General features: G+C 27.9%; 2 protein-coding genes and 1 long non-coding RNA gene across 4 annotated transcripts; 1 reads left to right on the top strand and 2 right to left on the bottom strand.

Annotated features, from left to right (window-relative positions):
• Positions 1-1809: 1809 nt before the first annotated feature.
• On the bottom strand, positions 1810-3723 carry LOC118063871 (uncharacterized). Its single transcript, XM_035078068.1, has one exon. It carries the CDS (start codon positions 2622-2624, stop codon positions 2046-2048), a length of 579 nt encoding a protein of 192 aa, XP_034933959.1. The 5' UTR covers positions 2625-3723; the 3' UTR covers positions 1810-2045.
• Positions 3724-5092: 1369 nt separating this feature from the next.
• Positions 5093-8496, bottom strand: LOC118063879 (uncharacterized). The gene is made up of 3 exons (XR_004689991.1): positions 8282-8496; positions 5379-6445; positions 5093-5301 (listed from the first exon to the last, which is right to left on the bottom strand). It is a non-coding gene; the product is annotated as an uncharacterized lncRNA (long non-coding RNA).
• Positions 8497-9687: 1191 nt separating this feature from the next.
• LOC118063868 (uncharacterized) lies at positions 9688-12102 on the top strand. 2 transcript variants are annotated; one of them, XM_035078063.1, is made up of 3 exons: positions 9688-10133; positions 11237-11350; positions 11488-12102. In XM_035078063.1, the coding sequence occupies exons 2-3, from the start codon at positions 11276-11278 to the stop codon at positions 11887-11889; spliced, it is 477 nt and encodes a 158-aa protein (XP_034933954.1). In that variant the 5' UTR covers positions 9688-10133; positions 11237-11275; the 3' UTR covers positions 11890-12102. The 2 variants fall into 2 exon arrangements, with proteins under 2 accessions (XP_034933954.1, XP_034933955.1); XM_035078064.1 differs by lacking the exon at positions 9688-10133 and adding an exon at positions 11067-11084.
• Positions 12103-12936: the final 834 nt, after the last annotated feature.

The following is a 12936-nucleotide window of genomic DNA, read 5'->3' as shown; positions in this document are numbered from 1 at the left end:
AAAATTATTTATTCCAAATTCAGTAAAAAATTTTTAGAGGTTATATCCACAGATTGGGCTGAAAAAAAAAGATTTTATTCAATTTATTTATTTATAAAATATTTTTCATTAAAATTGATATATTCATTCACATTAATTACATATAAAATCCGAAATTCAATAAAAACTACGTCATGTTTAATCGATCAAGGGCACTTACCTCTAGGGATTTCACTGTTTAGAGTAAAGGCAAACTCGGCCAAGGATTTATCCCTGGATTATTATATTTTTGCACTCTAATAGAGCACATCAGAGAGCATACACGTTGTATTATGATCCAAACATGACAAAAATTCTTTAAATTTTCTAATTCCATCGATATTAACTCACCACTCTTATCAATGACTTTTTCCTTATTTTTTTTCAATTCTAGAAATTTCATTTAAACAAGACTTAATGAAAAAATATTTTCTATTGCGATATCTCATGGTCGTTTATTTCCAATGCAATATAAAGTTGAACAATGACACCACCCTATAGTTCTCACAAAGCACAGCTGATGCACATCCAAGTAGTTTGGATTGAAGTCAAACCAGCCCAGTAGCACATAATCGGGTCAGGACTTGAGTTCGATGTCCTTAAGTAGAAGATATAGGATGTAAGATTGTAAAAGAAGAAAATTTACGAAATAGTAAGCTATTACATTCTTTTTTTAACTTTTAGTTTAAACTAAAATTAAAAATGTACTGCCTATGAGTCTTATTGCATTTGTCTGACCTATTATTTATCTTTTCTACTTACTATTATTACAGTGAACAAAATATTATTACTATTTTTTAATTATGAATGAAAATAATTAAAATAAATCTTTAAAAAATTGAGTGAAAAAATTGTTATAAACAAATAATTATGATTGTAATAATATTTTATTTATTATTGATAAAAGGAAGGTTGAAAGTTATGAAAAAATGCATAATATATTTATATTTATCATAAAAACGTTTATTATAACGTACAATAAGTCTACATAAATTTGATATAAAATACTCATACCTGAGTTAATATTTTTACAATTGTTAAATTACATATTTCGAGAATATTTCTTAATGAATTATTTATATAATAATGTTAGGATCATCACATTCATCATTTTTTAGATTGGAAGTGTAGCAAATATTATCAATCATACAAAGGAATTATCTACAAAGGCACTAGCGTGGATCGTACAGTTAATTGGCAATAAGGGAAGATACATACGTACTTTTTTTTATTAATGACTAAAAATTAATTGTGTGTAGATTAATGATAGTTGAATAAATTTTTCCATTAAGTGTGATACATTTGAATGAATATTTTTGTGAATATGATGAATCATCATTTAATCACATTTTATTAATTTTCAATTAATTGAGTAATCCATTATTAAAAGTTATAGATTGAAAGGTAGAATTATGACAGTATAGTTAATAGTCTTTTTGACAGACAGTCATGTTGTGTAATTGACTCTGCTTTTGGTATAGTTAATAATTGATGATAGTTATTACTATCAGACCACTGACACTCTCCATCATTTTTATAAACATAGTGATATGCTATCGTATGTTATATTTATTTTAATGGAAAAATTACTTTTATTAATTTTGAATATTTTATTAATGCGAGAATAAATAGTAAACTATTATTAATTAATTAATTAATTATTATACTTAAGCTCGCAAATATTTTTATTTTTATCAAGATATATTTTTGAAATTGTTCAAAAGTTGATGAAAAATTTTGGTAAACTATCAATATTTAATTTTTAATATCACTAAGTAAATGATTCTCATGACTAAAATGAATTAATTTATATCATTCAAATTAATTTAAATTTTAATTGAACATAAAAATGAATTTTCAACTTAAAATACGAATGATGATTTGAGCATTCTACACTGCATTCACGTTTGACCAAAAAGCCATTGTTCTCCTTAATTCTAAGTGTAATAAAATTGAATCTATAGTTTATCAGCGATTCTTCTTACTATTCAAAGGTCTTTTATATCAGGATAAAATTACCACTGAACTTATTGCACACTTCTTCTTGGTACTCTCTGTGTTGGTAAACCGGACATTCCTCTAACATAAGTGTAAGGAATGGGGTCTCTTAAGATCCTCTTGGGGCTTTTCTTCGTATGTTTTCTTTCCTTCGAGTTGTTTTCCCATTTGACAAGCTTTAGGCATTGTAGAGCACGTCGGACAACTTCAATCTTTGATGCACGATTAAGAGAATCGCTATCTGTACTTTGGACATCTGATGGACTAGATGAGTAAGAAGGTGATTCTCGGCTTGAACTTTGTCTTATTGCACTTGGACTCCAAGATCTTGATGATTTGTTTGTCCTGCCACGTTGATTGCAAATCATCACCCTCGACAACCGCTCTTGAGATTGGGTCAGAGTTTCATGGCGATGGTGATGAGATCGATGATGATAACGATGGAATGATGAATTTCGGTCATTGACACGAGGTCTAGATAAGTGTTCAACACTATCAGTATTTTCTCCACTACTGCAACCACTATCAGTGCTGCATTCATCTTCAATGGATTTAGGACGTTGTTGACCATGTCTTGAAGACTTGATGAATCTCATTGTCTCCCCCATGATCAAGGAAGTAGGATTTTTTGAATCTACTATTGTTCCAAGGACAACTATTGTATGATCTATTATCTCACTCTAAATAAGATAAACTTGATAATTCAACCCACAACAAAATTATTCACTTTGGTGGATGTAATTTCAAATCACTGAGATTCTTCAAGTGTTTCAAATTTATTTAGATGATGTTTATTTCAATGAAATAAGCTTGGATTATTTGTTGTTATTAATTGTTCAACTATGCTAGTGATAGTTGATATAACTCAATGGTTCGAGTTAGACTGAGCTTGCAGGGTATGTCACACACCCTTTTATCTTCTCGCGCCGTACAAGGGGTACATACGCCTGCGCTCTAGAATCCACGTGAGAATCTTGTTCCGTCCACGGTCGACGTACGCAAAACCCCTTCACTCGTTGTGTTTAAGCGTAGTAGATGTATTATTATTACACATATAATTTTTTATTTTGATTATGACAAGGGTGATATATAATAACAGTATTTTCAGAGTTACGAAAGGTAATTATAAATGATTACTGACAATTATTTATACCTAAAAATAAATCACGATAATATAATATGTTCCTCAAAAATATCATTCAGTATCAGGATAGATTACCCCGGAATAGATTGAATAATTTCCAAATGAAGTATAATTGTATACTTGTGGATTAATTCAAATAGGATTATTATCTTTTTAATCATGTGCTCGATTTCAAAAAAAATAATCAGTGGTTATTGGAATAATTATACAATCTTCACTAGGATTGAAGGTCGGTCTTGATGTTCTTCTGAGTCTTCAATCCGTCCTCGGCAGACTATTGTCACGTTGCCACTAGCTATATAAGTTCGGCCCACGATTTCACGTGTATTGTAGTGCGACTTACAAATACTTGAACAATTTTCTCAAGGAAATGGACATTGAAAATTTCCCTTTATGCATCTTAGTGTACCACGTGACAAAACACGCGCAATTTTTATTGAAATTCTTTCCTGGATCAAAGTACTACATCTCTGTGCATTTTCAATCTTGAAAATCAAACATCCTGGAGCTTTCATAAAATCACAAGAAAGCTCTACTGCTTAGTGAGAATCAGTGCTTTTGAATTTCTCCAACAGGATATTAGTCATTTTATATTGAATCTAATAATACTATTAGTTTCTTGTTACTATTGGTAACATTTTTTCAATTATTTATTTATTTATTTATTTATTGCACACTTCGATTGACTAAAAATATTTCAATTTTTTTATAATTTAAAAAAGAGTGAATATTGTAATTCATTGAATAAGCTTCTCCATTGGTTTTCATTATTTTCTGAGTTTTTATTTATAATTAATTTCAAATAATTTATCTTTTATTTATAGAAGAAAAATTTATGTAAAAAATATCTAATTAATTGGTTCCATCCTGTTAAAAAAAAAAATTAATATTTATTAAATGTTGCATCAATTTCAGTACTAAATAAAAAACCACAACTCAATGTGCTCCAAATACCGAAATAATTTAATCAATTTTTTTTAAAGCATGACCACAAGTCCATTCCATCAAATAATTAAATAATAAAAAATTCTATTGAGTTACCTTATGAAACTATGATTTTTCGAATTGGATACAGAGGTTATTGACCCTAGGTCAATGCACCAAGGTGTAGAAGTGCAGCATCTGTACTGATCGATAATGACGCGCCTGAAATGATACATGTCTTCTTTTATAGTGCAATGATTAAATTTAGCATCATAAAATATTCAATGCATTATTCATTGCATCATAATCTGATTAGTTAAAATTTGTGTTTTTATTCTGAAACGTATAACCTTTGCTTATAAAATAATGATTGGCTAAGGTTAGTATTTTGAAAGTACGGTTCCTACCTTAATCAAGTTGGATCTTTTGAATAGGAGATGATTAGCTAAATACGTTGAGCATTTGATTACGCAGCATGACGAATCTTTCAGAGCAGTTAAAATTGTTCATCCACTTGAGAAAAATAAGTTAATAGGTATCTTATACTATTATTGTTGTTATCATTATTTATAATAATCATGACTAGATAGATTGATTGTGTATGATGAATAGTACCTGGAAAAAAACCAAGTTTTAGATTTCATCTCATTTGTCATTTAATTTTTTGATAAACAATGAAATTCTTGATAAGTTAACTTCTGTTTACTTCCAAAATATATACTTTATCGATTATTTTTTCTCCATAAACATTTATTAATTGTAAGTATTATTTTTTCATTAATCTATGACAAGTTTTCGTGAACCCTAAATTCATTTTTCCGTATTCATAACAAAACTAATGCTATAATAATATTAAGATAAATCGTTTTTTTCAGTGTAAACTTTGGCAAGATCGATGTTAATGTACTTTGAAGTATATTATATTTTTTGACTAGGAGATGATAAAAAGTATGATAAGAGAAAAAAAATTTAGCAAAGCTTCCTTACTACGGTTGATAACTTCTGCGATGTTTTCAAGACGTTGAAAAATTTATACATTTATTATGTTCACGGGTGTCATTTACTTCTCTTTTTCCCTCGTGTTTTTTCGTTTATTTTACACCTTCAAAAACATTTGTTTAGGTTCATCACTGTCTTAGGTCTTAGCAATTGGAGAATATTAAGTCCAAGCTAGCTAACACTAGTGTACTGAAGTTTATTATCAAGCTTGATGATGTCTGAAATGAAGAAGAAATTTTTTTAATTAATTCTTGTTTAAAGAATGTTTAAACTTGAATAATTAAATTTTTATTACCTTGAATCAGTTATAGTCCTTATGATGATAAGAACTGCAGTTTGGGTTTTGAATTAGATATTTCTAATAAATTTAAATAAAATAAAATAAATATTTTATTTTCAAATAAGGCTTAAAGCAAATGAAATGTTTTGTTTTAGATGGTAAAATTTTTCTGCTATTTTTCATGAAGTGAAGATAATTATTCACAATATTCATTTCAGGAAATTCGTTAAGTTCAGGATCCCTTTTGCACGCCAGAGTTTCAATGATAAATAAATTACAACAAATTTATCTTTACGCTCGGGTTTCGTGTCTGTTATCTGTTCAAAGTTCATTGGTCTTTTAGCAGGAAGGAAGTAATAATTCTTGTCACGATCTTTAACCCCTGTTTTACTAACTTTAAAATTTTTTTTTTCAGTTGTTTTCACTATCTTTACCCTATTACTGTCACGTTCGTGTGCCTTTGATGGTTTAAATATTCACCCTCGAATAATTTGTTATCATTTCTTTATTCGCGAATTGTAATTAAAACTTAGAGAATTAACAAGGATTATTTTAGATAGAATATCATTCGTCTTTCTTTTGTCTGGTTTGGTTTACCTCCAGATGAGCTTCATTTGCACTACATCCATCATCTTGAATCATCTTTCAATTTCAATTCTTTCCATCACATTATTTGCCACACCCACGATACTCTACTAAGGTGCACAAGAATATTCTCTTGGTTTATTTTTTTAAGAGTGAGTGAGATCGAATTACTAGTGTCTCAAGATTATATGAAAAAACTTGTCTCAGGACTATGAGAACCATCCGTTGAAGATTAATTTCTGTTGGATCTTCGTACGTTGTTATTTTTTTGTTAATATGATGACATAGAGATAAAAAGGGATATATCATCACACATACATAGATAAAAGCATTTACCACTTGTCAGGCCATCAACCCCATCGTTTTGGACCAAGTCATTGAACTATTGGTCATATTGATTATATTCATCACTATAACTCTTCCATATGATATTGATTTTTTCTTCATTTATTCCAAATAATTCCCAAAGGTCAACAGAGCAATTTTTATCGGATTATCTGAAAAGAAAAAAATGGTAAAAATTTTTTAATTAAAAAAATCTATGCAAAAATTAATTAATGATTAAATTGAAAAGTGATTGTCAAGTAAAGTTCAAAAGATAAAATGTAAGTTTTGTTCCTTTTTGCCATTTATTTAGGATTTTAATAATATTTTTACTTAAATTTAATGGATTAGTATAAATAAATTATCTGAATAACTAAAAAACTTTAAAAAGATTTTAAGAAAAATTTTTTACATTCACAATAAGGAAGCATTTTTATGCAATCTTGAAAGAATCCCCTTAGGTTGGAGAAACAACCTTTTTTTTTTAAGTGAATGAACTCTCTGTATACATTTGAACCGATTTGAAATATTTCCACGTCAGTTTAAGCGTTCAATGCTCCTCCTTGAATGATATTTCAATGAATGATAATCTTCACTTTTTTCTGTGTTTCTTTTGAAACTTTGAGTTCATCTAATACATAGACCTCCAAGATATATCTCTCATTTATTTTTATACCCTGGACAGTCTTCTTTAATGACATAAAAGTATCCTATAACTAGAATTTAATTTCTCCAATTCACTAAGAAAGAGTGAAAAAAAACCTCTATTCAACCCCAGTTCATTAGGTCAAAAATTAAAAAAAGCATTGAATAAAAAATTCATTAAAATTCTCTTGAAATTACTTTAAAAATAACTTCCTAATAAATTTTTTAATCTAATGATTTGAACTTATTTTTATTTAATGAAATAGCCATAACTACATCTATTGATTTAGATAGGTTAAGTCCACTAGTTATAAAGCTCCACTAATTTTATATCATTGCAAATATATACATAGTAAAACATGCAATTTCTATTACGCAATATGTGATCGCGTTATTTCCCAAGTTCTATCAGAATAATTATATAATAACAACAACTTATGATACTGGATTAAAAAAAAAATTGATGAACACAATTATTATTTCATTATCCACATAAATGATAAATTCATTTATTATTATTGGCATACATCTAATTATAATGAGCCTTCATTTAATTAATGTTTTAAATATTTTTCACGTATAAACCAATACTGGTAATGGTGTCAATCAAGAGTATTGATTTATGTAATCAACGAAAGAAAATGTAATGTCGAAGGATAAATGGTAAATTTAAATACTTTGCACATCGATGCCATACTTTAAATTCTTATATTGCCATACTTCCGATTGATTACAATATTAATTTGATATTCAATAGCCGTACAGGAATGTTTTCACAAAAATATAAAACTTTGACATTATTTTTATGAATACTAATTGTAGTCATTTTGTCATTATATCATTATTTGAATTTTAAAGAATTTGTATTCTTATATATTAATTAAAATAATGAAATAATGTTGATTAAACCATTTCTTTATAGTAGAAAATATCACATGTACAGTTTGTCAAGGATGTCCAATGAATTAATTTAAATATAACCGGCTTAAAATATTAAATTAAACATTTTAATCTGATTTTTATAATCATCTGATAAAATATTCATGTATAATCATTCCATGCCATCCAGTTTAACCGGAAAAGGTTTTTCATTTTTTTTAAGTTATTTATTTTTACTCGATTGCTGTTTTAGTTTGAAAGTACAAACAAAGATATCATTAATTAATAAACGAATATTTTTTTTTCCTTCTCTTACAAGAAGTTAATTAATATTCATTATATCATTTATTTTCTTCAAAAAATAAATATTTCTCTGTAAAATGAAAGCATAAATTAGTTTTTTTCGTATTTATAATTATTGTATTTGGCAATAAATAAATGTAGCAATGTCTTATTACTAAAATTGCAAAATTGTGGAAACTCACTGAAATATAGTTTTTGAGGTTATTGCAGTTCTATAAAAAATAAAAATGTTTGTGGTATATAAACATTATAAGAATTATTGATTGGCTAAATTGGCATGATGACAGGAAATAAAAATTTCACAAAAAAAAAAATATTGCTGAGATATTTTTAAACACATTTCTTTTATCTCATCAAAGAGCGAAACAGACTAAGATAAATGCATGTACGCAACTGCAAAACGACATCCGGAGTAATTACGAGTAGTGATAAACAGGTGGAAGTTTTTAAAAATTGAGTCAAAAAGGTATTACAAAAATAATTAGGTTACCGCCCATTAAATTGCAAGTTAATAAATGAGATGTTAAATCTTCTTTTTAACGTGTTTGTAAAGTTCTTGAAGTTTCCTGTTGAAACTTTCAATCATATTTGTAGTATCGAAAAAAAATTCGAAAATCCTGTCGATTGAGACATCATAAGAGGTTTTCGTGTAATCAGTAAATCATTTGAGAAATCACTCGAATATACCCAATTGCTATTCGACAATTGAACCTTCCATCATGTATTCACTCCAAGTACAACAGTACATATAATCATGCAACCAATTTCTCACAAAGATCGCGATAAAGAGAAATAAAATTATTAGAGCATAAAAGAAATGCAAGATGAAGGTTATGTATGGTTATTTAATCTTCCGATGAAATAATAAGTCATTTCTCTTATTCTCAAGTATTTGCTTGGAATATCAAGTTTATTTATGCTCAACATTATCTTTATATTATTTTTTTCTAATTAATCATTTCAACTTTTATTTTATCAAAACATTTATGAAATTTGTTGAAAAGCATTTGAATCTTTTTTTTAATTGTTTATCATTGTTGAATATGATTGTTTTAATTTAGAATGTTTCAAATTAATTAAATTCTGATCAGAGACTTTTGGAATTTCCAAAAACTTTCAAAAAATTTCTAAAGAAAATGTTCTTGTTATTTAAAATGCAGTTAACAATCAAACTAAAAATACTCTGATCCATTTTACAATCTTTCAATGCTGAAGAAGAATACAAAATATTTGATATTTAATTTTTAATTACTGTTAATTAATTTTTTAGTATTTAAAAAAAAAAAATTGTCAAATGTTTATTGACTATAATTGAGTGAAATAACTAATGAACAGTTTCGTTTTTATCCCTCATTTATTAAGTCATAATTATTTGAATACCAGTTTATAAATAAATTTGATTATTTCATAATAACTATTATGATAACTGTAACAAAAGGATTTATTTCTAAAAGTACACCCTAAAATACTCAACTTATTTTCATTTTTCATAATAAGTTATAAAATATGTATCCAAAAGAGAAAACTGTCACGTAAATTTCAACATCATAGCTAATTTCATGTAAGTCATGAATACAACCATTATGTGCACCAGTGTTTACCAAAGTCTCAAGTTCATTTCACAAAGTCTAATTGAAATTGAATATCATTCTTACGTAAATTTTTTGTTACCACGAACAATCATAACATGGTCAATGGATAATTTCACCTTGACTGACCATAATTTCAGGACAAAGCAAGTAATCTTAAACAATTTTCGTTAGCTGGCAATTTTTGGGAAAATAATTACAAATAAGTGCACTTTTTACGAGGGAGATCATCAAGGTCGGAATATACTCTTGAACAAAGAAGAAACAAAGTGTCTAGTGGTCGTTGATTTACCATCAAAGTACAAGATGCAATTGCAGATCTCAAGCATGTATTAAAGGTATTGCTAAGTCTTTGTGAGAGATGGAATGACCGGATGATACGTTCAAGTCCGATCGTAGTATTGATCTCACTTGTTGAAGACTCCCAAGGCCAGTTACTACATTGGTAAAAGATCTACCTTTCGCTTTTGCATTGTATTAATATGTATTAATCTACTTTCGAAATTTATTATGTGTGATAAGTGTTTTCAATTAACACAATTATATATGTGCCAACGTGATCAGAATAATTATACTTGGAATATTGTTATTTCCGGGATTTACGAAAAAAAAATCATCGTCCAGACTAAAATTAACTGGTTCATCAAGTTTGTGAATGTTTTAACAAACTAACTGATATAATAATAAATATCTAGATTGAGGGCATAAAAATTCTAAATAATTAAATAATTGTGAAAAACGTGTTCTATTGTAACTAGTTTATCTCTAGAATAGCATCTGATAATTGTCACGAGATATTATGTAAAAAGATTTTCAGGTATAACAGACACTTTACAAATTATCTCGTGATAAAATAAATGAGACATAAACTCTCTACTTGAGAAAAAATCACGTGGAATATTGTGTCAAAATGATTAATTAATTATGAATGGATGAATATTTAAAAGAAGGTTTCCTTTACATTTTGTCACTTTATAGATAAAATGAAAAAAAAAAACAATTAAACTCTTTTTAATCACCATTTTTATGATGTTTTCTTGATTAATTTTTATTAATATAATTATAATTATACTAATTTATTAGACGAGTATTATTAACTGTTTCTCTTGTTATGTATAATAGATTATGAATTAAAATAATTTACATATATAGAATAATCACTCTAAAATCTCTTTAGTAAAGCACGTAATTTGATTGAATCACATACAATTAAAACAATATGACAATTAATAGTAGACCCACTCCTGTTAAAAATTGTTATATGTTTACTTATATCATTATTTATTAATAGACCATTGTTAATAATTCATTCAAATTTTAGAGTCTCTATTGATTGGAAATATGCAACATGTTATTCAATAATAATTCCATTTACTAATAATATCTACAGATTTAGGTAAACAACTTTGTATGTTTATTAATATATGCATGATGATGCAGTTTTTTTTGTATGCATATTAAACGGTCCATCTGAAATTAAAACATTATGATAATTATTATGTAAGTGTCTTTTGGAACAGATTCTAGTTTATTTTCGTTAAATTTCAGTTTCGAGAACAGTATAAAAAGAGGATGATATGCTGAAAAATGTATCAGTTCTCAACTCTAAATCACTTCTTGGAGAACTTGAAGAAACTCATCATCACCACCATGTACAAATTGGTAAGTAAAATATATTTAACATCATTGATTTTGAAATTCAAACTTTTTTTTAATTATTAATAATTAATTTAAAACAATGTATTTATTGTTTTGAGAAGAAAATTAGATAAAATTAATCCTAATCGAATTATGTCTAGATCATTATTTCTGCTGTCCTGGCCTACGTATCAGCCGCACCAAAACCCAGTCTTGTCCACGGAAGCACAGTTCCAGTTGTCAGTGGTGAAGTTGTTGACGCCTATTCATCAGTAGTTTCCCCGAATATCGTCACGAGCTATTCAAGTTCTCTTTTGTCATCACCGTCCCTTGTTTCAACCTATTCAGCTCCAGTCGTCACGCCAGTCATTTCCAGTTATACTGCGCCAGTCGTTTCGCCTCTGACCTCTACTTATTCGAATGTTGGAGTTCACTCTTTACGCAATACTCCCGTTGTGCACACATACTCCAGTGTTCCAGTAGTTACTTATAAAAGTTATGCATCCGCTCCCCTGTTGCACCACACTTACACAGCACCAGTGATCGTAAAAAAACTTTTTTAAATATTTGTTTACGATAAATAATGAAATTTCTTTTCAACATTGATTTAATTGTTGTTATTATCTGAAAGTTTAAGTTTATGGCATACTACCGTGTTAAATGATGATTATAAAAATAGTTTTTTAATTGTAAACAATGAATTTTTTAGATTCGAGACGATATTTCAGGGAGTAAAATAATTTTTTATTTGGTAGGATTATGAGGAATTAATTGTATTTGAGAAGTAATAAATTTAATAAACAATTTAGAAGAAATAAAATTTATTATACAAGCAAATTGTTTTTATATTGTACAATAAAGTATAATTTTGACATTAATTTTGGAAGTATAAAAAAATAATTGTTCTCCATAAAGTAATTTTTGATATTATCTAAGATTTAAAGATCATTAAAGCCAAGTTTTAATCAGTGGTCGTCTGGAAGTCGTTCAAATCAAATAAGCAGCAGGTTTGGCATAGGCATATGGAAGTGTATAGTGAGAATAGGCATAGCTTGGTAAACTGTAGGCACTATAAGCACTATAGGCCACAGGTGTACCGGCAACTAGTGGAGCTGAGTAGGCTGAATACGCTGTAAGAGGACTGATGAGAGCTCCTGGTGCAGCAGCAGCGAAAGCCAACAGGGCAGCGAACAAAAACTACAATAAAATTTTAGTTTCCATTACTCCAAAATAATTTTCAACATCTAAAAACACTTAGAGATCAACACTCTAGCTAAGCAACATCATCCGTCCACAAAAAGATTTTATTGGGATCAAAAACACTTTGGAACTGATAAAACATCCAGTCAGAACCAACAGATAAATAAACTCATAAATATTACATTTTTTTAATTATCAAAGGTCCAATTGTCTAAACAATTAATTCTCTAATGTTTAATAAAAAAAAATGAATACTTGAAGATTCATAAACTCTATTAGCTAGTTGGAATTTAATGTCTGGTAAACATTAGTAAATAATAGTACTCACCAGTTTGAACATCTTTGTGGTTTGATTGCTTTAGTGGTGCTAGAGCAAGTAATGCTATACGATAGTATTGCACTTCTTTATA

Source organism: Chelonus insularis, unplaced genomic scaffold (assembly GCF_013357705.1).
Source record: "Chelonus insularis isolate UGA/USDA-ARS -01 unplaced genomic scaffold, ASM1335770v1 contig_150_pilon, whole genome shotgun sequence".
In the NCBI taxonomy this organism is placed as follows: domain Eukaryota; kingdom Metazoa; phylum Arthropoda; class Insecta; order Hymenoptera; family Braconidae; genus Chelonus; species Chelonus insularis.
The sequence above is the reverse complement of the archived record's forward strand: the minus strand, read 5'-3'. Positions and strand labels throughout refer to the sequence as shown.